This window comes from Saccopteryx bilineata, chromosome 7 (genome assembly GCF_036850765.1).
Source record: "Saccopteryx bilineata isolate mSacBil1 chromosome 7, mSacBil1_pri_phased_curated, whole genome shotgun sequence".
Lineage (NCBI taxonomy): Eukaryota > Metazoa > Chordata > Mammalia > Chiroptera > Emballonuridae > Saccopteryx > Saccopteryx bilineata.
This window is the reverse complement of record NC_089496.1, coordinates 14,572,011-14,597,550: the sequence shown is the minus strand read 5'-3', so window position 1 is coordinate 14,597,550 and position 25,540 is coordinate 14,572,011. Positions and strand designations below refer to the sequence as shown.

The 25,540-nt window shown below is 38.5% G+C and overlaps 1 protein-coding gene and 1 non-coding gene across 2 annotated transcripts in view; one reads left to right on the top strand and one right to left on the bottom strand.

Moving 5' to 3' along the window:
- The window catches only part of RELN (reelin), a 673,979-nt gene that overhangs the window by 392,085 nt on the left and 256,354 nt on the right, over positions 1–25,540 (top strand). Inside the window, exons 12-16 of the mRNA XM_066238313.1 lie at positions 15,245–15,396; positions 21,665–21,777; positions 23,330–23,538; positions 24,276–24,404; positions 25,357–25,466. Of these exons, the coding sequence (XP_066094410.1) occupies positions 15,245–15,396; positions 21,665–21,777; positions 23,330–23,538; positions 24,276–24,404; positions 25,357–25,466 (713 nt within the window). The remainder of the gene's footprint in view (positions 1–15,244; positions 15,397–21,664; positions 21,778–23,329; positions 23,539–24,275; positions 24,405–25,356; positions 25,467–25,540) is intronic.
- TRNAT-GGU (transfer RNA threonine (anticodon GGU)) lies at positions 807–882 on the bottom strand. Its single transcript has one exon. It is a non-coding gene; the product is annotated as a tRNA-Thr (tRNA).

Genomic DNA, 25,540 nt, shown 5'->3' with positions numbered 1-25,540 from the left:
AATATGCAGTCCTTTCTAATAATATTCTCAAAACATTTCATTTGAATAGTGAGAAAGAAAAGAAAGCCACTAAGTCATTAAGGCATTTTTGGGAACCCCCTTTTCCAAACATCCCTGTTTTTCTACCATTGAACCAAAGTATTTGATCTCATATCACAAGGATATAGGAGCTACTTGCCTTTCATATCACGAAGCTGTCCTAAATCCACTGTTGATAGGGTCTTTTAAAGTGGGATTTTAAAGTCTTTTTCTTTTTCCTAAAGAGTACACATCTGTTACTTCTGCAAGAGAGAAACTTTAATAGATACACTGCTAATTTATGTGTCTTCCTGAACTTTGGCTTAAACTTAAAAACACATCATTTAATTAGCAACTACCATATCTCACCTAGCTGAGGTTGTCTTTAGGTTGGAGGGAGCTTTGTAGAAAAATGCATTGCTATAATATGGAATTTGTTTAAGTTGTCCTTCACTCCAAATGAAACGTTGTATGTTTTTACTATTCAGATACTTTTTTTTTTTTTTGTATTTTTCTGAAGCTAGAAACGGGGAGAGACAGTCAGACAGACTCCCGCATGAGCCCGACCGGGATCCACCCGGCACGCCCACCAGGGGGCGATGCTCTGCCCACCACGGGGCATCGCTCTGCCGTGACCAGAGCCACTCTAGCGCCTGGGGCAGAGGCCAAGGAGCCATCCCCAGCACCCGGGCCATCTTTGCTCCAATGGAGCCTCGCTGCGGGAGGGGAAGAGAGAGAGAGGAAGGAGAGGGGGAGGGGTGGAGAAGCAGATGGGCGCTTCTCCTGTGTGCCCTGGCCGGGAATCGAACCCGGGACTTCTGCATACCAGGCCGACGCTCTACCACTGAGCCAACCGGCCAGGGCCCAGATACTTTTTTAAAATATCTTTTTTATTGCCTTCGCCAAAGTATTCAAGTTAAAGAGCAACTCCACAAGTGCAATGAATGTTAGAATAATTGAATCAAGACAGCCTGCTCCAGTCTTCTCCACCTGCCACAAATCCTTGGAAATTACAAAAAATGGGCAAATGAATTTATAATAACACCATCAAACAAGAAAGTATGGCCTAGAGTCAGATCAGGAATTAGGAAGAACTAAACAAAAAAAGAAACGGAGAGGGGGAAAGGATTTGGTGGAGGATGCCCAAAATGCATGTTGAATAAGACACTACAAAATGTGTCCCAGTGCTGCTCCAGGCCAGGGAAGCTGACACAGAACAGGGTGGGGCCATGAGGCACTGCTGCATCCCTGCCAACGGGATGAGCCCTCACCACACCCACTTCCCAGCAGAGGTCTGCAGATGGGGAATGGAGGAACAAGGCAATGCCAGGTGACTGAGAACCTCAAAGGGAATGAAGAGTCACCACGGTAGTCCTCAGACAGGGGTACATCTGCCCCACCCCCCATCACTGGGCATTTAAATGCACTGAAGCTAAGAGAGAATAGAATAGAAGCTAATTTAAGCAAATCCTCTAGAATCATCAAATCTGAGTAAGATCATCCCTGGCCCGATGGCTCAGTGGATACAGTGTCAGCCAGGAGTGTGGACATCCCAGGTTCAATTCCTGGTTGGGGCACACATGAGAAGTGACCATCTACTTCTACCCCCTTCCCCCTTCTCACCCTCTTCTTCTTTTGTAGCCAGTGGCTAGATTGGTTTGAGCATGGCACCAGGCACTGCAGATAGCTCCATTGGAGAGCATCAGCCTAAGGTACTAAAAATAGCTGAGTACTCAAGCATCAGCCCCTGATGGGGTTGCCAGGTGGATCCTGGTCAGGTGCATGCGAGAGTCTGCATCACTATCTCCTCTTCTCTTATTTTTTTTTTAAAAAGAAAAATCTGAGTCAAATTAATTCCATAAAAAGCATTGAACTAATAAAAAACTAAAAGCTGAGATAATGGAAGTAGCAGGCTAAACAAATGGAGATTTGATGAGAAGTATATTTAATATCCTCAGAGGGATGATTGTATACTGCATTTGTGAAATTAAAACAGATTTTATAAGGAAAAAAATATGTGGGAAATGAAAATTTATGATTGTTAAAACAAAATGAAAGAAATTTCTCCCTCTGAATATCAGTTTAGGTGTAAATGAAGAGCAAATTAATCAGTTGGACATTTGAGCCTTGATATATTTCCAAAACTAGGGCCGTGAGATATAAGAAAAAGAGATGTAGAGTATGAGGGCAAGAATTAAACATTAAAATTAAAATATTTCTGCCCTGGCCGGTTGGCTCAGCAGTAGAGCGTCGGCCTAGCGTGCGGAGGACCCGGGTTCGATTCCCGACCAGGGCACACAGGAGAAGCGCCCATTTGCTTCTCCACCCCTCCGCCGCGCTTTCCTCTCTGTCTCTCTCTTCCCCTCCCGCAGCCGAGGCTCCATTGGAGCAAAGATGGCCCGGGCACTGGGGATGGCTCTGTGGCCTCTGCCTCAGGCGCTAGAGTGGCTCTGGTCGCAACATGCCGATGCCCAGGATGGGCAGAGCATCGCCCCATGGTGGGCAGAGTGTCGCCCCATGGTGGGCGTGCCGGGTGGATCCCGGTCGGGCGCATGCAGGAGTCTGTCTGACTGTCTCTCCCTGTTTCTAGCTTCGGAAAAATGAAAAAAAAAATAAGTTAAATAAAATAAAATTAAAATATTTCTAACAGAAATAGTGGACTTTCAGAAGGAGGGATAGGAGGGAATACATGGAATGAAATATTAAAAAAATATTTATTGTTGAAGAGAAGTTCCTGATATGTAAGAAAGAAGAAGAAAGAAAAGATCTCTGAATCCAAATGTTTAGCAAAATGAATGGAAAAATACCCAGCCCTAGACCATCCAGGAGAAACTTCAGAATCCCAATAAGAGAGGAAATCCTAAAAGCTTCTTGTTGATATTCATTGTACTTTGCTTGGTAGCGCTAAGCATAAGTTTTGTGTTTTGTTAAAAAGCAGTTGTTTTCATTCTCCAGAGGAATATTACTGAAGCCAGTGAAAAAATAAAAACTTTTACAGATGCACAGGGTTCAGAAAGTTGACCTTTGCTGAAAGAATTACTAGAAAATATAAGCCTCAATATTAACCCAAGAGAAAGATGAGAGTCAAGAAACAGGCCCTGGCCAGTTGGCTCAGTGGTAGAGCGTCAGCCTGGCGTGTAGAAGACCCGGGTTCGATTCCCGGCCAGGGTACACAGGAGAAGCGCCCATTTGCTTCTCCACCCCCTCCCCCTCTCCTTCCTCTCTGTCTCTCTCTTCCCCTCCCGCAGCGAGGCTCCATTGGAAGATGGCCCGGGCGCTGGGGATGGCTCCTTGGCCTCTGCCCCAGGCACTAGAGTGGCTCTGGTCACGGCAGAGCGATGCCCCGGAGGGGCAGAGCATCGCCCCCTGGTGGGTGTGCCGGGTGGATCCCGGTTGGGCACATGCGGGAGTCTGTCTGACTGTCTCTCCCCATTTCCAGCTTCAAAAAAATACAAAAAAAAAAAAGAAAGAAAGAAAGAAACAGTACTGAACAAGTAAAAAAGTAAAGCTTGTAGTTCAGTCAAAATGAGATTTTTTGTTTTAATTTTTATAACCCCAGCTGAAATGAACCCAGCTGATCTCATCATGAGAGGTACGAAGGGAAGTTGACAAAAAGAGTAGAAGAATAAGGAAATAAAATACTGTCAAAGTTCTTCACTTACTGGGAGTGAGGGTATACAGCTTGGCTAACTCTTAATGTTAATTAAAAACTGTAAACGTAAATATGTGCAGTGAAAAAAATTAGATAAGCCAAATACACGTGATAGAACTTGGAAAGCATTAGACTAGCACAGAACAAAGAGAATGTAGTGCAGAGAATTTCGAAAAGTGAAACTAAGTAAATAATTAAATAGGAAACAAAATAATTTGGCAGGAACCAATCTAAACATATCAGTAGCACAATTAATTTGAGTAGTTATAGTCATTTATTAAATGAGATTGTCACAGTAAGTTTTTAAAAATCAAGTATATATTTGCTATTTATGAGACTCAAACTAAAATAAAATAAAAAGTTGAAAGTCTAAGAGAAACCAATATACCAAGCAAATGCAACAAAAGAAGCAAGGAGACATATTGAAACCAGATATTCAAATCAGATCAAATAAAATTTAAATTTAAGCATTAAAAGGGATATAGGGTTCTCTATATCTATGGGTTGGTATCTGTTTTCTTTTGTTTATTCACTTATTTTGGTACTTTAAATTGCATATATAAGTGAAATCATATGGTATTTGCCTTTCTCTGATTTATTTCACTTAGCATAATAGCCTTAAGGTCCGTTCATGTTGCAAAAGGCAAGATTTCATTCTTTTTTATAGCTGAATAATTTCCATTGTACATATGTACTGCCTCTTTATTCATTCATCTATTGGTGGACATCTAGGTTGCTTTTATAGCTTGGCTCTTACTAGTAATTCTGCAATGAACACAGGTGTGCATATACCTTTTCAAATTTGTCTTTTTGTTTTCTTCAGATTAATATCCAGATGTGGAATTGCTGAATTATAATGCCAGCTCTATTTTTGATTTGTTGAGAAATTTCCATACTGTTTCTCATAGTGGCTTCACCCTTCTGCATTCCCACCAATAGTGAACAAGGGTTCCCTTTCTCCGCATCCTCTCCAACACTTGATTTATTGATGGTAGTCATTCCAACAGGTGTGAGGAGATATTTCATTGTGGTTTTAATTTGCATTTTCCTCATGATTAGTGAGGTAGAGCATCTTTTCTTATGTCTGTTGGCCATCTGTATGTCCTCCTAGGACAGCGGTTCTCAACCTGTGGGAACCGCTGTCCTAGGAGAAATGACTATTCAGATCCTCTACCCATTTTTTTAATTTGATTGTTTGGGTTTTTTAGTGTTAAGTTATATGAGTTCTTTATACATTTTGAATATTAATTCTTTATTGGATGTATCATTTGCAAATATCTTCTCCCATCAGCAGACTGTCTTTTTGTTTTGATAGTTTTCTTTGCAGTGTAAAAACTTAAGTCTGATATAATCCCATTTGTTTATTTTTTGTTTCCCTTGCTCAAGAAGATATATCCAAAAAAGCTATTGCTAAGAGTGATGTCCAAGAGTTTACTATACTCTCTTCTAGGACTGTTATGGTTACAGATCTGACGTTTAAGTCTGTAATCCATTTTGAGTTTATTCCATATGGTGCAAAGAAAGTGTTCCAGTTTTGTTTTTCTTTGCATGCATTGGTCCAATTTTTCCAAAACCACTTCTTGAACAGACTGTCTTACCCTTGAAAAAGGGTATTTTATGCAAATATACAGCACTTTGCACAATGTATGGCACATAGTAAGCTATCGAAAAACCTAAAAATTAGATGGTGTTATGTTGAGTGGGACACTCGAAACCATGTCAAAACAATAAATTAGAAACTAAATTTAAAAAAAAATCAGTGTGAGTGTAGGAACAGACTTTTAATATTATTAGGGGAAAATAAAAAGAAAATTCTTTCTTAAAAAAATAATTAGTTATTTCAACTATAATCAATAATGGGTATGTCCAAGGTGGTTCTTAAGAAATTTTCTTGTATTCCTTAATGAAATATAAAAGAAACACAAAGACATTAAATAGGCCAGTAAGACTCCTAAATAAACCAATAAAATATGTCGTTAAGTATAAAGGCAATACTAGTGCCCCAGCCGGTTGGCTCAGGGGTAGAGCATTGGCCCAGCATGTGGAAGTCCCAGGTTCAATTCCCATCCAGGGCACACAGGAGAAGTGCTCATTTGCTTCCCCACCCTTCCCCTTCTCCTTTCTCTCTATCTCTCTCTTCCTCTCCCGCAGCCAAGGCTCCATTGGAGCAGAGTTGGTCAAGGCACTGAGGATGGCTCCATGGCCTCTGCCTCAGGTGCTAGAATGGCTCAGGTTGCAGCAGAGCAACACCACAGATGGGCAGAGCATCGCCCCCTGGTGGGCATGTCGGGTGGATCCCGGTCGGGGCATGTGGGAGTCTGTCTCTCTGCCTCCCTGCTTCTCACATCAGGAAAAAAAAAAAAAGGCAATACTAGTTAAAATGACAATTGGATATTTTTAACCATAAAGGTGTTAAAATGGATCAAAGTAAACTTCATGCAATCTGTTAAGAGACACATATTACTGCTCCTTTGTTCTGCTTTGCTTTTGACCTGGACTCTAACATTGCTTTCTATTTAGGCAAGTTTTTTTTCTTTGGCCCTGGCCAGTTGGCTTAGCGGTAGAGCGTCGGCCTGGTGTGCGGGAGACCCGGGTTCAATTCCCGGCCAGGGCACATAGGAGAAGCGCCCATTTGCTTCTCCACCCCTCCTCCTTCCTCTCTGTCTCTCTCTTCCCCTCCCACAGCCAAGGCTCCATTGGAGCAAAGATGGCCCGGGCGCTGGGGATGGCTCCTTGGCCTCTGCCCCAGGCGCTAGAGTGGCTCTAATCGCGGCAGAGCGACTCCCCGGAGGGGCAGAGCATCGCCCCTGGTGGGCGTGCTGGGTGGATCCCGGTCGGGCGCATGCAGGAGTCTGTCTCTCCTCATTTCCAGCTTCAGAAAAATACAAAAAATAAAAATAAAAAAAATAAAAAATACAAAAATTAATTTTTAAATGAACAAAATATGTTTTATATGAGTAGTTAGGTATGCTAAAATTGTTCTGAACACCTTCCTGTGGCTTCTAGATCCTTCTTTAATTTGCAGCACATTTACACACTATTTTTGCGCTTAGCGCTGCCATTCTTGAAGCGATTTGATTCCTCACAGCCTGGAAGGCATTAGCCAGTGCCAGGGCTTTCCTGCTGAGAATACCAGGGCAGGTTGCCGGCACCAGAATGTGGACATGCCCACTTCCTCAGCATATCTTTGTTTTTCATATTCCTTCCTTGATAGTTCACATAATTAATACTGGACAGAGAGCAGTTCTGAATATCCAGGAGTTTGTGTAAATCAGGAGGAGCAGAACTCTGACACCTTAAGAAGCATAGCGTGGGCTTATCTTTTTGCTAGAACATATCCAGAAGCACTAGGGAATTGAGAATTTAATTCCTCATGCCCATTAAGTGGGATAAGTATAATTTTCTATTACTGTATGTATTTTGAAATTCAACAATAGAAAATGACTAAAGATACCTTAGCACATATATAGTAAAATATTATATGGCCTGTTTATAAAGAGTTAATAATAACCTGGAAAATGTGTGCATATTAATGTAAGTATATGCATATTAATGTAAGGACAGCATATAAAAACATACATACAATATTATCACAACTATCTTGAAATATACATAGAAAAATATTAGAAGTAGCTATACTAAAATATCAAATTTGCCTGTCTTTGGAGTAGTATGTTCTCCAACACATGGGCAAGACAGAAAAAAATGCCACAGGGCAAACAGGACTTATTCTAGAATCAAATGTCCTTTCCCATCTTTGGCCTTGCTGTATTTTTAAGTGGTTAGAGAGAGTAATCTCTGAACTGCTAACTTATTTCCAAGTCCCTCAAACTTTTAGGCCTATAGTCCTATTCTACTACCATCACACCATGAAGATAAACTGCTTTGCCTGACAGGGTGGTGGCACAGTGGATAGAGCATTGGACTGGGACGCAGAGGACCCAGGTTCAAAACCCCGAGGTCACCAGCTTCAGCACAGGCTCATCTGGTTTCTGCAAGGCTCACCAGCTTGAGCCCAAGGTCGCTGGCTGAGCAAGGGGTCATGCAGTCTGCTGTAACCCCACAGTCAAGGCACATATGAGAAGCAATCAATTAACAACTAAGGTGTCGCAACGAAGAATTGATGCTTCTCATCTCTCTCCCTTCCTGTCTGTCTGTCCCTGTCTCTCTCTGTCTCTGTCACACAAAAAAAGAAAAGATAAACTGCTTTATAAATTTGCTCTGAAGAAACTCTTTCAAAAAATGTATTTTTTTCTTTCTTTTTTAATTAAGTGAGAGCAGAGGAGGCAGAGAGATCAACTCCCGCATGTGCCCCAACCAGGATCATCCTTCAAGCCCCCTGTGGGGTGATGCGCTCCCCATCTGGAGCATTGCTTTATTGCTTGGCAACCGAGCTATTTTTAGTATCTGAGGCCAAGACCAGGGGCCAACTCCAGGAGCCAATGGAATCATGGCTACAGGAGGGGGGAGAGAGAAAGAGAGAGAGAGAGAGAAGGAGGGAGGAAGGATAAAGAAGCAGATGGTCCCTTCTCCTGTTTGCCCTGACCAGGAATCCAACCTGGGACATCACATGCTGGCCAAGGCTGTGCCACTGAGCCAACCGACCAGGGCCAAGAAATATAATTTCATAAACTCATCTAAGATTATAAAAAGAAAATAATTTGAGCGCAGACAGTGGTTTCCTTAGGTCAGCCATACTTAGTGTCTGATGGATGATTTAATAAAGAGACCAAAATGCAAAGAATTAGTTATGTATTTAAAGACATTGCTTAAAAGTGGAACACACCTACAACTGACTCAAAATATCTTTTAGATTTAATGCTATCTAGTGCAATAATTTTTTAAAGTAATATAGAATCAAATAAAACCATTTTATATTGGATTGCTTTATTCAGGGAAATAATTTCAAAGAATCTTACATATAACCATTGAAAATCAAAACTGCATATAGACCAATAACAATAATCTTCATTATAGCCCTTTCAGTGTAAATTGAAGCTTTTATTAAAAATAGGTTTTAAAATTATTTAGAACTCTTTAGAACAGTTTGAACATCATCTTGTTATTTTTTATAAATTATTCCCTCTGTCCTATCCAGAAGAATTATGTTACCCCTAATTAGAATACTTTTCATAAAATACTTACTAAGCTAAAGAGAGCTTTTATTTAAGCTTATAATTCATGGTAAGTGAATTGCAGATAGATTGCCAGTCTAAGTTAACAATGTATTAAATGGGTCTCTTTTTTTTTTATAGTCATGTTTATTTTTACTGAAGCAAAATCCACTTGAACATGCAGACAAATTTATAATAAATTTAGGGGCCCAGATAGGTTATAGACAAAATCTCAATACAAAAGACCCACAGATAGATAAAATGCAGTCCTTGAGTTAGGATCCCCTTGCTCAAAGCTATGTAAGTAAAAACACTTTACAAAATTGCAACTTTGTCCGAGACCATTGTTTCTCTGCTTATTCTAGTACAAAAAAAAAATACTCATTATAATTTAGAAATTCATTTAATTGCTACTTTCACTTACTTTAAAACAAAAATAGCTCTATTATTAAAGAGGGGGGAGAAAAAGAAACTAACATTTATTGAAACTAGAATGTCCTAGGCAATAAATTATTTTCTGTAAACATTCTCCAGTGTAGGTCATATTTCTGTCTTATTGGTGAGAAAGCTGAATGCTTTCTGCCATTGTACAGCCAATATTTTCATTAATGTTAATCCAAAAAGGTTTACAATATGTGTAATGTAAACAAAATTGAATTTAACTGAGTACAGTAGAGCTATAACTGAAGAAAGTAATTTTTGAAGTTCAGTACATGCAGGTAAGCCTTCAAATAGAGCTCATCCTTTACCTTCACCTAAGTGGTGACGCTAAAGGGAAACCTGTAAGTGCAATGGATGTGGAAAAGCATTCGGTCCAAGAACACAGCTTGCTGTACATCACAGGACTCGTACTGGAGATAAACCTCATGAATATAAATTAATGTGGAAGGGTCTTTACCTCCAGTACATCCTTATTAAATATCAGAGAATTCATCCCAAATAGAGACCTTATGGATATAATGAATTTATTCAATCTCAGGGAATTTGTAGTAGATTAAAAACCTATGAGTTTGGCAAATGTGGAATCTTATAGCCAGGCTCTATTCTATATCTTAGTTCAAACCTAAAGTTGCCAATTTAGTTTAAAATATTCTGGAAAATATAATAAAACACTTTTTTTATAGATAATGTGAAATTTTCCATTACCTTTAGAATTGTTTATGCCAATAATAGTAGAGAAAAAAATCTGATTAAAATATAAGATCTTTAGTGCCTATGTTAAGATACTGCTTATAAAAATTAGGGAATATATCAAAATGATATGAAGCAATATAAAAAAGAAGCATTTGATTTTTTTTATTAAACAAGACCATCAGAAAAGAAAACAACAAGTCAAAGACAGTTGTTCAATTATGCAAATGAGATGCAAAACCATCTTTTATTTCATTGGTGAAAACGCACTGTATAAAAGGCTAAAATACTAGAGCATCTGCATGTTCCCTGATCCCCTAATATTTGTGAGCAACCTAGTTCATCAACTTATAATGAGATCATTAAAGTTTTCATTCTGAATTATAACACATAAATTAAATACCTTTTTAAATTGTTTATTGGATATTATTTGCTTACTTCAAAACAAATGTTTAAAGTAAAAATCAGAACTCCCCCATGCAAACCCATTTTCTACTGTTAAAATGTTGGTATATAAATATTGGCATATATTCGTTCAGACCTTTCTATGACCATGGCAAAAAAAGAAGCCCACCAGAAATTCTTTTTATCTAACAACCCATACTGATAGACAAAGAATAATGTAGTAAAAATTTTTTATAGTTGTTTAAAGTATTCCTGAAAAATAAATTCCTAAAAGGAAAATCAGAGAATCAGATATGTTTGTATACATATACATATATATGTACATGTGTAAATTTTATTTTGAAAGTTATTGCCAAATTTCTCTTCAGAGTATATGTATGATCCTTTTTAAGCTCACAAAAGAAAACTTTCACTTCGGGAAACTTATCAAGGTGACTGTTCAGGAAGTGAATCTTAACACTCATGTTACATCCAATGTCGCAGAAAGCCAAACAGCATGCTTTGAATCAGAAGTTCATAGTTTTCTGCTTTTTTGTTGCCAAGGAAGTTCTTTGTAACTATCACAAAAGACTGCCTTGCTGCTTTCTCCTCCTTATTCATCTTCCTGGCAAATTCTTTGTTACGTATGAGGGTTCAAATTTGAGGTCCATCGAATACACCTGCTTTTATCTTCTAGAAAGACAAAGCAGGAAAAGCAGAAATAATATGTTGAAAGCATTCACTTTCTCTATTCAAAACCTGAACAAACTGCTTCATTAAGCCAAGTTTGATGTGAAATGAGGGAAAAATGATCCTGTCTTGATTAACTACAGGTTCATTCACAATATTTTGCATCCCTACTTCCAGAGCTTCATGTTTCGGCCACTCCTACTGTGTCTAGTGTTTCTCTCGAGCTCAGCTGTCCCACAAACACAGAAAGCAAGGATACTTCGTGAAACCTCTCTGTTGTCCTAGCAGGAAATTTATCATTTTAAGTTCCACACAAATGATCCAGTTATGCTCCTCATACTTCAGAAAGTCGAGGACAATTTTTATGTCATTATAATCTTCTCGCAGATGAGTTGAATAACTAATTGGAACCGCTGACAATAGGCAATATGTGCACATGTCACAAATGATGAAATATTGCGCCTTTGACGTTGAAGTGTGTAACAGCCACATATATAACAGAAGGTGTCAGGACTATTCTTACATTTATACCTACTCCAAGAAACCATGATTCAATCTTAAAACAAAATAAGAGGGTGTTTTATTAGATAATAATTGTTTACATTTAAAAACAACTAAAATTATGTAAAAGTGATGTTTGTAAAACATTAATTGCCTTGTGGCTATGTTCAATCCAAGAGTCGTTGCCCTTTAACTCCAATTTAAAAACCAATGCATGCCATTAACTGTAACAAAAAGAAATTAAAATTGCATAAAAACTAGAGCATGCATCAAAAAACAGATTTCAGATTTGGAATCCGCAATGCAGAAATATATAGAAACAGTTCTAAAACCTCATGCAACAGAAAATAAAAAAAAATTGTTCCCCAGTTATGATTATAATTTATTGAGACATTTAAAGTTGTAAGCCATTTAAAGTGTACATCATGATGATTTGATATATATACATATTGTGAAAGGATTTCCTCCATTTGTAAATGGACACATCATTACCTCACATATTTATCTTTTTTTTTTTTTTGGTGAGAACAATTAAGTTATATTCTTTCATATCATTCTTAAAAGAAGTAAAGTTTGTGCTGATTAAAACAATTTTATTCTCAAACCATTCTAAAACAGATAAGGAGAAACATCAGCTTTTCAGTGAAAAAAATCTTTAAGTTATTTTGCAAAAATATCTTTTTCTTGACATAAAAATATGTCGTATTTTACTATTTTATTTATTTTTGTGTGTGTGTGTGGTGAGAAGTGGTGGGGGAGAGAAGGGAGGCAGAGAGACAAACTCCCACCTGTACCCGACCAGGATCCACCAGCATGCCCACCAGGGGGCAATGCTCTGCCCATCTGGGGCGTTGCTCCTCTGCAATTGGAGCCATTCTAGCATCTGAGGCAGAGGCCACAGAGCCATCCTCAGCGCCCGGGCCAACTTTGCTCCAGTTGAGCCTTGGCTGCAGGAGGGGAAGAGAGAGACAGAGAGGAAGGAGAGAGGGAAGGGTGGAGAAGCAGATGGGCGCTTCTCCTGTGTGCCCTGGCCTGGAATCAAACCCAGGACTTCCACAAGCTGGGCCGATGCTCTACCGCTGAGCCAACCAGCCAGGGCAAAAAATATGTTGAATTTTAAAAATATAAATCAAAGATTATTGTGGCCTTGCCAGCTCTTAGGGAAAAAAGGTTGCCTTAAGGCATTTTATTGATTATTAAACTTTTTTTCTGTGTTCCAACTTCATTCCACTCTATAATAAATAATAAATGCAACTCTTCATAATAAATAACTTGGGGACTTTACTTTAAGAATCAGTCATCAAAGAATAAAGATACATTGTTATGTTGTACAGAGCTCTGCCCCCTAGGCAGACATTGCTTCAAGTGCAGTTCACATAGAACCACATTGCCTTGGAGAACACATAATTTGAACCATAGAGAGCTAACACTCTGTATCAGGGAAACTGCCAGGCCATCCCAAGTATTGCTAACATTGTAGATATCCTCCAATACCACTGCTGGCCTCAAAGATTGAGTTATGTTATCATTTTACTTCACTTAATCAGTGGTTTTAGACCTTTTTACACATGGGGACCGGTGAAAATAGGAGAATTATTTTGAGGATCGCTAAGGTGGTCCCTGAGCGTAAGCGAATTCAATCAAGATCACTAGGTCATAATCTTCATACAGCATCGAGTGGTTAATACTTTTGTGGACCAGCACGAAATATCTGGCAGACTGGCCCATGGACCAACAGTTGGAAAACAGAAGTAAGTATAATATTAGGAGAGAGCCAGTGACCATGTCATTTTTGTCACTGGAATTAACCGCTGTTTTGTAGCCTTAGAGATCAGAACTCTGAAGTCCTGGATTGAAGTCCCTCCCTGACTCCCTCTGTGGTTGAGGAGCTCTGCTGTCCCCTCATGGATACTTTGCCTTCACCTACACTGAAGCCAGTGCCTGTCAAATTCCTAAGTGAATGAGCTTTTTCTACAACAGGCTCCTACTGAATTTTTAATAAATGCAAGATCATTTATTCAAAGCAATGAGACTTTTATAAAATGCTATTTCATCAGATAGCTTTGTTTTCTCTTCTGAGTAGACTAAACTTTCCATTTCATGTTGTTATAAATATTTGAGTTTCTTAAGAAAATAACTTTACTTTGTTATCTTCCAATAAATAGTAGAAAAAATAAAGACCAATGTAGAGTAAAATTAGAATATGTTGGACTTTAAAGACTGAAAAGAAATTTATAGTCTGAATTATATGTCACATAACTGTGTGGTATTTGTCATGAAAATCATAATTTAGATTAATCTAGAAGTTATTCATTTATAACTATGAAGAGAAGAAAACTACTAATCTCATTTCTCACTTGAATGAAGTTCTTTCCGTCAATGACAATTCCATCTTTTTAATTTAATTTTTAACTTTAGAAATATTCTAACATATAGAGATGCCTAAAGGGGGTCAGCATATACATCATTTATAACTTTAACTTGTTTTGTGAATCAGTAGGCTGAGTGGTTTAATTGGGATAAATGGAGCAAGTAAAAAAAATCAGTGAACCAGTGTGAAATTTTCTTGTATGTCGAAAGAAATCTCTGGTTAATCCACTGTGGTCCAGTACTATTAAGAGCTGCTTCAAAGAGCTATTTATTGCGCTCCTGAATGATTGAAATAATCTATTAAAACACAGAATAATGAGAATTTTCTAAACATTTTGGTCACAATTCTATTATAAACTGGAATAGTTCACCATAATCGTCCTGAGACAGTACCGCTGTAGAAATGTAACGGCTAAAATAACAGCAAACTGAGAATCAGAAGATCTCAGTTTTAAAGCCAAGCGGGCGGTTTGCCTAAGGCAAACCAGTTACCTCTGTGTGTCCCAGTTCTCTTCATCTGTAGGCAGGCTAGTTGCGTGACTAACAATGGCAAAATTAGAGATGACCAGGAATAGTGAAGAGAAATAAGAATTTTTAAATAGTAAATATTTTATTTTCCACAAATCCAAATACCTATTTGACAAGAGCCAGTTTAAATCCCATATCCTTTTTGAAACTTGTTAGACTCCTTTTTGTTTTTTTTTTGGTGATAAGATGTTTTTTATTTCTTAATTGAATTTATTGGGGTGACACTGGTTAACATAGTTATACAGGTTTCAGGAGCCCAACCCTGTAGCACACCTCTGTGCACCATGTTGTGTGCTCACCCTCCAAATCAGGCCTTCATCCGCCACCATTTGTTTATACCCCCAGACCCTCCTCTACCTCCCTCCCCACCCCAGCAGTCACCACTCTGGTGTACGTGTTCAAGACCTCTTTTTATTTATTTATTTTTTTGGTCCCTTTTTTCTCTATCTTTCCCCAAACTCTTGCCAGCTCTTACAGCTTTTCATTTTATAGTTATTTTTAATGTGCAAAACACCACATGAGTACTTATGGCATTATGATACTATTTCTTATGGCTCCCTGTTCTTTTAGTTTGAATTTGATTTCCTGCTTCAACTATAAGTACTTTGAGTATAAAGAATATCATTCAGTAGACACTCTCTACATAGTATTGATTAAATGTATCCTTCTGTGGAAAAAAAACATAAATTGTGAATAAAGTGCATTTAAAAGTTTGTTCATTACTTAAAATCTGTAGTACCACATTTTCATTTCAGAATTATCCAATACCAAGTGTTCTTTATTTTAAAAAAAAGGTTATACTCTATAAAGCTTTGACTTAATATTCTAAATCTTAATAATTCTTACTTTTTTTAAGGTGGGACATCTTGGGAGCTGTCATTGGCACGGAATGTGGAACAGTAGAGTCAGGCTCATCAGTGGTCTTCCTCAAAGACGGAGAGAGGAAGTTGTGCACTCCATACATGGACACTACCGGTTCTGGGAACCTGCGCTTTTACTTTGTGATGGGTAGGTATATTCTGAACAAATGTCATTGCCCTTGGGCAGACTGTAGGCCAGCACCTGTTCATAAGGAAGTCAAAGTGTTTTTTGTCTAGAATATAAAATGAAAATTTAAGAAATACAAGTTCTACTGGTTAAGGAATAGCCGGTGGTGTTCACACCTGCTTCAGACGGGCCCTGCTGGAACCAGCCTGTCAGAGAGCTGATCCTGGTGTGCAGGACTAGCCTGAAGACAAAGTGCCGTAAACCTTCCTTTCCCCTTCCTCAGTGGTCAGAGCTGAAAAGACCTGGGAAAGAACTAAGAACAAAGCAACTCCCTTGTCCAAAGCCCTAGCTTCCAAAAAACAATCATCCAGGTGACTCATTTGTTTTCATGGGGCAAGATTCTTTTATAATGGGAATCTTAGAAAGAAACAGTATTATAATACTTTATAGTACTTTAATAAAATATATTCTCTACTTTATAATAGGTTGGCAAACATATAAAGGAAAAAAAAGTGTTCATAGACATGTTTTTCTTCAAATTATTGTGGAGTAAATAAATAGTCAAAAGTTTGGGAAAATACTCGAGGAGGGTTTAAAAGGTGGACATTTGGGACCTCTCAAATGTATCATTTTAGTCAACAACAGCACAGTTATGTATTCTTTCACTGGATGTCATTCCAGAAATGTGAGTATTTGTCACATGCCTTCTTTTGTTGAGTGACTGGAAAAGCACAGGCAACACCTGGAAGTTAAAAAGGAAATAAACATTGTCAACCTTTGACCTGACTGGTATAGAGGTCAGTTCATCTGGACAAACAGGTCTCCTGAGTGTAGGCTCAGCACTGGTGTGACTCTCTCTCACATTACTCACTTCCTGGGGCTCAGGGTGACCTGGTAAACTTCACGGGGTATCCTACTCGCAAACTCATGCCTGTGTGATGCTACCTCATTTTCAGTAGTTTGATAGCAGGGAATTATAATAATGTAATCTTCCTACCATAAAGATATCCTCACCTTGACTCTGAAATCTTTTATAATTAAAGACCCACAGCTTATTTCCTTTAACTCTTTAGAATTCAAACTGGCTCTTGTTTTATTAGGAGTGATTTCTGGGAAACCTTAAGCCTCCCCACCAAAATTATAATAAACATTTAGTATGCCAGTCTAATTTAAGTATTTTTCCTTTTTACCATTTTGACATACTTGAATTCTTGATCTTTTTTATAGTGAGTCATAGTAAATCAACTCAATTCAATGCCTTTACATAAAAGATTATCATCTTTATGTGAGATTAAATCATCTTTAATTCTATCTAGTACAAAGCAAGTTGTTAATGAATCAATGAAAATAATATTGACTATGAGGTAAAAATTCATTTGAATGAGCCCAAGGCACATTATCCCAAATACCAGTATCTCCATTCAACTTAAAATATTGATGAATTCCTATTGAATTTATAGAGCAATGAACAAGGATATATGGAGAATACAATTGGGGAAAATAGTACCTACATCACAGAGTTGCTGATCAATGAGTTCATAAAAGTCTTCAGAACAGTGCCTAACAAATAGTTAAGACTCAATATAGCTTTTTTTGTAATATAAAAATTGCCTAGACAGAGTTCTTGCCCACAAGGGACATCTGACTATACAGGAGAATGCCGCGGGCTGTAATGGAATGAAAATGCAGGGAGCATGCAGAGATGCTCTGGGTAACTGCGTGAGGCTTTCAGGTAAAGCTTCATAGAGATGGCATTTGTACATGGCCTTGAAGGATGGAAATGATTTAAACTTAAGGAGAGAAGTTAGAGTCTAAACCAGTACTTTGAGAAAAAGCATGAGTGTAGAAGTACATGACATGTTTGGAGCTGAGTGATTTTCCAAATACAGACACATGGAAGGATACATAATGGAGCCAGTTGTGACTTCCTTTAATACTAAGGAGTTGGGGTTCTCTTTTTCTAGGTGACATGGAGCCATCAGGTGATTCCTGACAGTTCTGTAATATATTCCCTTTTGTGTTTTAGATATATAGATAATTCTGGAAGGAGCATGAAGTAAATACAGAAACAGTGAGAAATTAAAAGACAGGAGACCAGTCAGTTAGGGTAGGATTGCCAGGTTTGAGGGAGGGAAAGCGTATTTAAGTTTAAATTTCAGATAAACAGTGAATGATATTTGTATAAATATTATTTATGCAATGTCTCTTATCTGGCGGCAGTTGTAAATTAGGAGGCTATCACACTGATACAAGCAACAAAGGAATTATGGCAGTAATGGTGGTGACCATGAAGGGGAGGACAAAGCATAAATAACTGAAGAGAAGGAACCAACAGAAGTTCACACCTGTTGACTGGGAATTGTGACAACAGTATTGGAGAGGACACAGATTTCTCTCCTGAATGATTGGAAGAATGGGGCCATTTCCCAAATAAGAAATGTCAAAAATAGGCCCTGGCCGGTTGGCTCAGCGGTAGAGTGTCGGCCTGGTGTGTGGGGGACCCGGGTTCAATTCCCAGCTAGGGCACACAGGAGAAGCACCCATTTGCTTCTCCACCCCCCCCCTCCTTCCTCTCTGTCTCTCTCTTCCCCTCCCGCAGCCGAGGCTCCATTGGAGCAAAGATGGCCCAGGCGCTGGGGATGGCTCCTTGGCCTCTGCCCCAGGCGCTGGAGTGGCTCTGGTCACGGCAGAGCGACGCCCTGGAGGGGCAGAGCATCTTCCCCTGGTGGGCAGAGCGTTGCCCCTGGTGGGCGTGCTGGGTGGATCCTGGTCGGGCACATGCGGGAGTCTGTCTGACTGTCTCTCCCCGTTTCCAGCTTCAGAAAAATACAAAAAAAAAAAAAAAAAGAAATGTCAAAAATACAAAGAAATAAGGAGCAGGTAGGGAGTAGAAGATATTCATATTAAATATATTGAGGTTGAGGCTCTGAAATGCTATATGCAGGTGGAAATTCTACTCAGGATCTGATCAGATTTGGAAGTCATCAGCACAGAGGTGGTAACTGGAGCCACTGGAGATGCTGCCTTCTCCCAAATAGAAGGCAAAGTAAGCACAGGACATGAACAATCCTCAGGAAGGACACCATCTAGGTGTAGGTGGAAGGAAGAGTAGACAAAGAATACTGAGGGTGGATATAAATGCAGGAAGAAGGTGTCACTCTACCTTAAAGGAGGAAGGGAAAAGTGGGCCAGGGGTGAGCTGTGACAGGGAGGGGATCAGCAGTGTAGGGAATGCCACCAACAGAGAGGTCAACCAGGATGGGGGCTGAGAGCCCGCCAGTGATGCCCCGGGGTGTGGTGCCTGAGAAGCCAGACTACATAGAGTTAAAAAGAAATAGACACATATCACTGAAAGAGGGTCCTCAGTAAAGAGAAGAAAAGAACAGATCTTGAGGAGAAAGCAGAATCCAGCAAAGGTATCTGTTAGGATAGAATATAATAGGATAGGACAGAAGTTCCTAAGACTGGACCTCTATAGAAGAGACATAAAACTTTAGTAGCAGATGCAGAAGAATGGAATATAGGAAGAGATTTAAGATATGTTCAACAGTATATAAGGAATCCCTCATTAAATATGGCTCCTCAAGAAAATGAGTGGCTGTTTGTTCATCTAGAGCGATTACATCTTCCTCTTGGACCCTGGCTGTCTGTTCTTCCTGGTTTCGACCCTTGGTTCATACCAATCTACTGTGTCTACCATTTATGGAAGATTTGCTCAACTTCCAAAATTTTTTATTCAAGGTCCTTTATCTGTACAATTTCCTTCATCTGTATATTCACTTATTCAACACAAACTCATTTAAGACCAGCATCCAGCACTGTTCTTAGGGCCGGACTGCAGTGACGAAGACAAGAATAACCTAATACACATCATTCCTTTATTATTTCTACAACAAATATTTTTGATCATCTCCTGTGTACCCAGCTCTTTTAACCAATGCTTATATCTCTTTTCTTTGAATTTGGACAGCAATTAGAGCAGCACAACACAATTTACTGCTGATTATTATTCTTTCATGTGCATTGGATTTAAACTTTTTGCAGTCAGGGCTAATTTCTCCTTCTAACCCAATGTCCTGCACATAGCAAATAACAAAATAAGTTTTCTCATATAAATATCTTAAAAGCTACTTAAAACAAGATTTAAAATATTTTGAAACTGACTTTCCATCTAGTTTTTATTGAAATCTTCTGCAATTTAATTGCTGTACAAAATGCCCCTTGAGTCATACCTTTCTGCAATATGTCAAGGCACATGAAGCTGAATAAGACTCTTTATCTTTCTGTAGGAGCTGCTATCACCAAAACATTACAGAATTTATAAAGTGCCCCAGAGGGATCTCTCAGATAAAGTCTGACCTCATTTTAAAGTCTTGGCTCCGTTCGGACTTCTCTGTTCTGCCTTTCAGGGCTAAGTGAGCTCCCACATTTTGCGCTTCTCTCTAAAAGGCACGTGCCTGCCCACACGAGCTGTTTCTAAGGTAGCAGAGAAGATTCACGGGGAACAAATTAATGACATTAGGCAGCACTTATGGTTCAGTTGCTCTGCCTTTGGGTGTGGTGCTTTAAACCTACACTGACTGTAAGCTTTCACCTTTTATTGTTCTTTTTGGAAAGTCTTCTCTATGTGCTCAGTAAGGAAGTTACATTTTTAAAATAGGAGTTGAGTTTTCATGTGGATCTTTCTCCCAGAGACTGTCCTTTAGAATGGCTTTACTAGCTATATTCACCATAACATAGAAGTATGTAATGAAAGCTAAAAAGTATATCAGTGTGGTCAAAATCATAATATTTTTTTCTACAGTTTGTTACTCTTGAACAGTTAGTATCTATTAAGATGAGGTCTACGTTATCACTATATCTTGCTTCTCTGTTCTGAGTTCAGGTTACTTAACTCAGTAAATATTTATTATATGCCAAGTTATAAATGTCGAGCAGATGTAATATGCCAGGTTTCAGTGCTTCACAAATGCCTCCATCCAAGTTACTTCTGTCACTATGGTCTTTCTCATATTGATTAGATTCTAGCTTTCTTACTTAACATCACATACCAAGTTACCCAGGTGGAGACTGGTTTAGAGACTTACAATAATCAACACTTTATTTATTTATTCGTTTGTTTGTTTATACAGATGGTGAATCTCAACCATTATTGTTGATTTTAGTAGATTCGCTCTCAGAGGGGGCAACCTTATCTTAGAGTTTTGAGGTTGCCTTACTCTCCCATAGATTGTTAGCAACAGAAATTGCCTATAAATAAAATTTACCTTTCTGGTGGTTGATTTAAGAACTGGAAGAATTGTTTTGAAAGATAATAAACAAAAAATTCAACAGTTAAAAATTATGAATGTTGGACTTTACAGATAGAGTATTTGCCAAGAAATCCATGTACATGCCTATACTCCTGCTATTGTGGTTGGTACTGTAATGAAGGATAATGGTGGAGGGAGGGGACTTCTAGTTAGACACGAATCCTTTCAAATCCCCGTTATGCCGACAGTTGACAGAAGACAGCAGCAGTAAGGACTATTGACGGAATGCAGTAATGAGATTAGAGGGTCAAGGGCTAAATGACATAAGATCGACTTGTGGCTTTTCTACTACTTAATGATCTTTAGTTTCAGGTACCTACTCTATTATTTAGTTTTATCATCAGTATGCTCTTAATTCTGATTTTCAATCATTTCCTCTGACTATAGAGTAGATGGAGAAAGAGTAAAGTACTCTGTGTACCTTACAAGAATCAAATAAGGTACCAAAAGTAAAAATGAAAAATGTAAAAGAACTACATTTAAAACACAAACACCTAATGTGTGCTAAAATATTAAAGATATTACATGCAACAGTTTAAAAACCACTAGTTGAGAAATCTTTGATGCAGTGAGTCACTTTTTTTAAAACCATAATCAATAGATTCTGAACTTTCGCCATAAAGACCTTAAATATAAAGAAGTATTAGTTTATTGAAAAGCAGCACATCTTTTTAATGTGGGTTAAAATATAGATATGACAACAAGCCATAGCTTGTTGAAGAATATTATTTGAGTCATCCCATCAAGCAAATATTTACTTTGCCCTTCACAAATGTCAAGTCATTGGTCGTTAGGATGACCTATCTGAGCTGTATATCCTCATATTTTTTTCCTTGGGTCTAGTTATCTTTCTTTAGAGTTGTTCTTAAGTGATATCTGGATTCTATAAGTATAATTTGAATTTTAACACTATATATTCATAACATGTTTATGAATGCCAGTTGGTACTAACAATTTAAAACTTTTATTTTTTGCAGGAGGAATTTGTGACCCTGGGGATTCTCATGAAAATGACATCATCCTGTCTGCAAAGATTGAAGGAAGAAAAGAACACATTATACTGGATACCCTTTCTTATTCCTCTTATAAGGTACAAATGCCAGTCCATGTGTCAAATGGTCTTACCCAGATGTCAAGTTCAAAATCACTAAGACCAAGCTAGATACAGAGGGCAACTTTGTCTTCTAGCAACCCTGGAAGTTAGCAGATTTCTTTAAAAGTGACATGGACATTTTAACATTCATTTTTTTCTCCCAATTCAAATGAAAATTGAGGTTTAATCAGGATGAATGAATTACAGCCCATCAGAGACAAAAAGGCGGAGCCCAGAACTCTGACAGTTATTCCTGTTTCCAGGAAAGCACTAAAAGTGGCTCTAATTATACAGCCTCACAGTCCTGCTATCAGGCGTAATGAATTTCTATTCAGCATTTTGAGATTTCCTAGGAAAAAGACACTATAGACGAAAAGATTTTTACTATCTTTGCTTTTTTCTTTGCTAATTAGAGCCACTGAAGTTGACCGTTTTCCTTTTCCCTTTGATTTAAAACAGATGTTGGCTCTGGTTATTTACAAACATCTCCAGAATTATGCTTGTCATAAGGTATAGAATTGTCCTTTTCTCATAGTAGATTTATTTGTGCTGAGACCACATTCACACATTCATTATTAGTTAGCCTCCTCCCCACACTGACGGCACCCTGGGTACTTTAAACAGCTGGAACACAGCCAGCTGCTAGCATCTCTTGGTTTCAGTTAGGAAGATAGTAGGTAAACATTGAGGCTAGAATAGGGAACAGTCATGTACTAGGATCACCCAAGTTTCACCACTTGGGATTTAATAATGAACAAATTTCCAGCTGTAACTCAGTAGGGTTATACCTGCTATGGACATCTGCATGCCTCAGACCATCAGTTACATAAGTGATCATGGATAAAGTCATTGGCTCTGGCTGTTTCTGCTTGGAGTCCTGTTTTCAGAATACCTGCTTTGACAAACCATTATTAGTTCTATACAAGTTCAGTTTTAAAAAGGACTGATGAGGGCCTGGCCTCAGTTGCTTAGGGCATTGTCCCAATATGCTAAGGTTGCAAGTTCAATCCCTGGTCATGGCACAGACAAGAATCAATGAATGCATAAGTAAGTGGGAAAACAAATCAACGTTTTCTCGCTCTCCCTCTCCCTCTCTCTCTTTCTCTTTCCCTCTCCCAACCTCCTTCTTTCTTCTCCTCTTTCTCTAAAATCAACAAATAAATAAAAAAAAATTGTTTTTTAATATTCCACTAAAGAGAACTGATGATGCCAAGTGGTCTTTGTGTTAAGTGTAGGTATATAAAATGTATACCTATGCTTTGATAGCTTTAAGACCTTACACCCACTGCTCTTCAAGAAGAGAGGGCCTGATCAGTCACACCCAGAGAGTTCCAGGTGTCTGCAAAGGAGAAATTTTGAGTGAGTCAAGTGAATGACCCCCTGAGGACTGTATCTTCTACATGAAATAACAAGTGGAACACACAGCATGTTGCCTGGTGCTTTAAAATGGCAATTATGTACATTGTAACTGCAAGATTGACTCTAGGAAAATTCACACAGACTCACACAGGGAGGGTTAGGAGTGACTTTGGTTTCGTTTCTTTCGAAGGTTCCATCTTTGGTTTCTGTAGTCATCAACCCTGAACATCAGACTCCTGCTACCAAATTTTGTCTCAAGCAAAAGAACCATCAAGGAAATAATAGGAATGTCTGGGCTGTAGATTTTTTCCACGTCTTACCTGTTCTCCCTTCTACGATGTCACACATGATACAGTTTTCCATTAACCTGGGGTGTGGAACACATCAACCTGGCAACAGGTAGGAAGCCCTATTTTTGAGTGTGTGAACACATTGGCTTGGCTACTAAGTCAGAGCAACTTCTCAGTAGGTTTTCAGCTGGGTTTCAAATAAACTATCCATTAATAAAATATACACTTCTCCCAAAAGTAAAGTTCTTCAGTTAACATGCACAGCATGATTGGATAGATTTTGAGTGTAAATGACTTCATTTTAAGAGCTTGGTCTTAGGTATCGAGGGGCTTGCACATGCTGTGGTAGCCGTTCATTTCGACAGACTGCTGAGAGAAGAGAAGAAACAAATAACTAAAAAAAAAAAGCTTGAACTCCTGTTGCTTAGTGACCCCTAATAATAGGAACAGAAATCAATTAGCACTTCAGCAGCTATGATTTCTCAGTTTCACTTGCTGAAGGGTCACTCGTGTCCTTTCTAAGAATTTTGTCATTCACGTTCACAGGATGCAGTGGCAGTGTGAGACGCGGTGGTCGCCTCGCCATCTCTCAAACTCCAGAGCACAAACTCAAGTTACCATTCGCTGTTTTTAAACCAGAGTTCGTTTCTAGACAGCAGTGTAACTACTTGCCCTCTGAAAGCTGGTCAGACTTCTGTGGAGAGGGAAATGACCATTTCAGAAAGAGCATCTTAAAATTTTTCACCTTAGTTCTGCAGTTGTTAATGTACTTAGCAAGAGCTGAGTAATCGTATTGTATTTGTTATATTTTCCTCTTTCGTGCTGTGCTCGTCCTGGTGTTAACAGTGTCAGCTTAGAGTTTTCTACCAACCATGGGCGCTCCTGGTCCCTCCTCCACACTGAATGTTTGCCGGAGACCTGTGCTGGACCACACCTCCCCCACAGCACCATCTACTCCTCTGAGAACTACAGTGGGTGAGTCCATTCTCAGGTATCAACAGACTTAAACCCATGTTGTGGATTCAGAATCAATGAGTAAGCGTAATAGACAAGGCTTACCAGGCAAGGAAGTTGCCCTCTTTTCCAGCTGATTTAGAAGGGATCTTGTTGTAAAACAATACGAAACTAACTTCAGTATACCTGATGTAAGAATACAGTTGTAGGATCATTCTTTATATTCTTGACTCTTATATTTTATAAATTTAAATTCTATATAATGATCCTGTGGTTGTTGCCAAAAGGCTTATTGCCAAAATAATTAGTGAATGGAATGATGCAACATAGAGCAGTGGAAGAAAGTTAAGCTTTGGAATTGAACCTGGGTTCAAGTCCTGATTCTGCCATCCACATGTGTAATAATAATTGCTCTTTCTAACTTTCTACTTATTTCACATAAATTAGGGAAAATGATACACCCCTTGAGGGTGGTTAGAAGAGTTATATACCATAATGTAATATACCTGCTGCTTTACAAAATAATCACTGGATAATAAATAGTAAAGCTGTTCCCAAGGATAGCAAAATTAAGTTGAGAATTATCTTCCTTACCCTCTCTTTAAATGTGCACAGGACGAGGGCATAGAAAATAATAAAAAGTAATCAGTGCTAATCAGCACCACATCTCTGTACAGATGCTTATCATAGGACACTAATCTCTGAGTATTAATGTAAAAATTTCTAAAAAGAATGTCTAAACACAAAATAAATATCATTTGCTAATAAGAACAAACCCATTATTGTAGCATGATATGGGTGTTTTTAGAAGTGACATGTTTGTTTAAAAACTATAAACAAATAAACTCCACAAATGAATTTAAAGAGAGTTTATTTACCAAAATTTAGTGCTATTAGAGCATCCAAACATGTGAGATAAAAGTTAAAGATGTGAACAGTAGAGTGGAACTGTTTTGTGCTCAATTTTTTGCAGATGGAACCGAATAACGATTCCCCTTCCGAACGCAGCACTAACCCGGGACACCAGAATTCGCTGGAGACAAACAGGACCCATCCTTGGAAACATGTGGGCAATTGATAATGGTTAGTTATGCCTGTCTTAATCACACACCATTGATGAAGTCTTCCTGTGCTTTTGTTAGTTAGCACAGACTTAT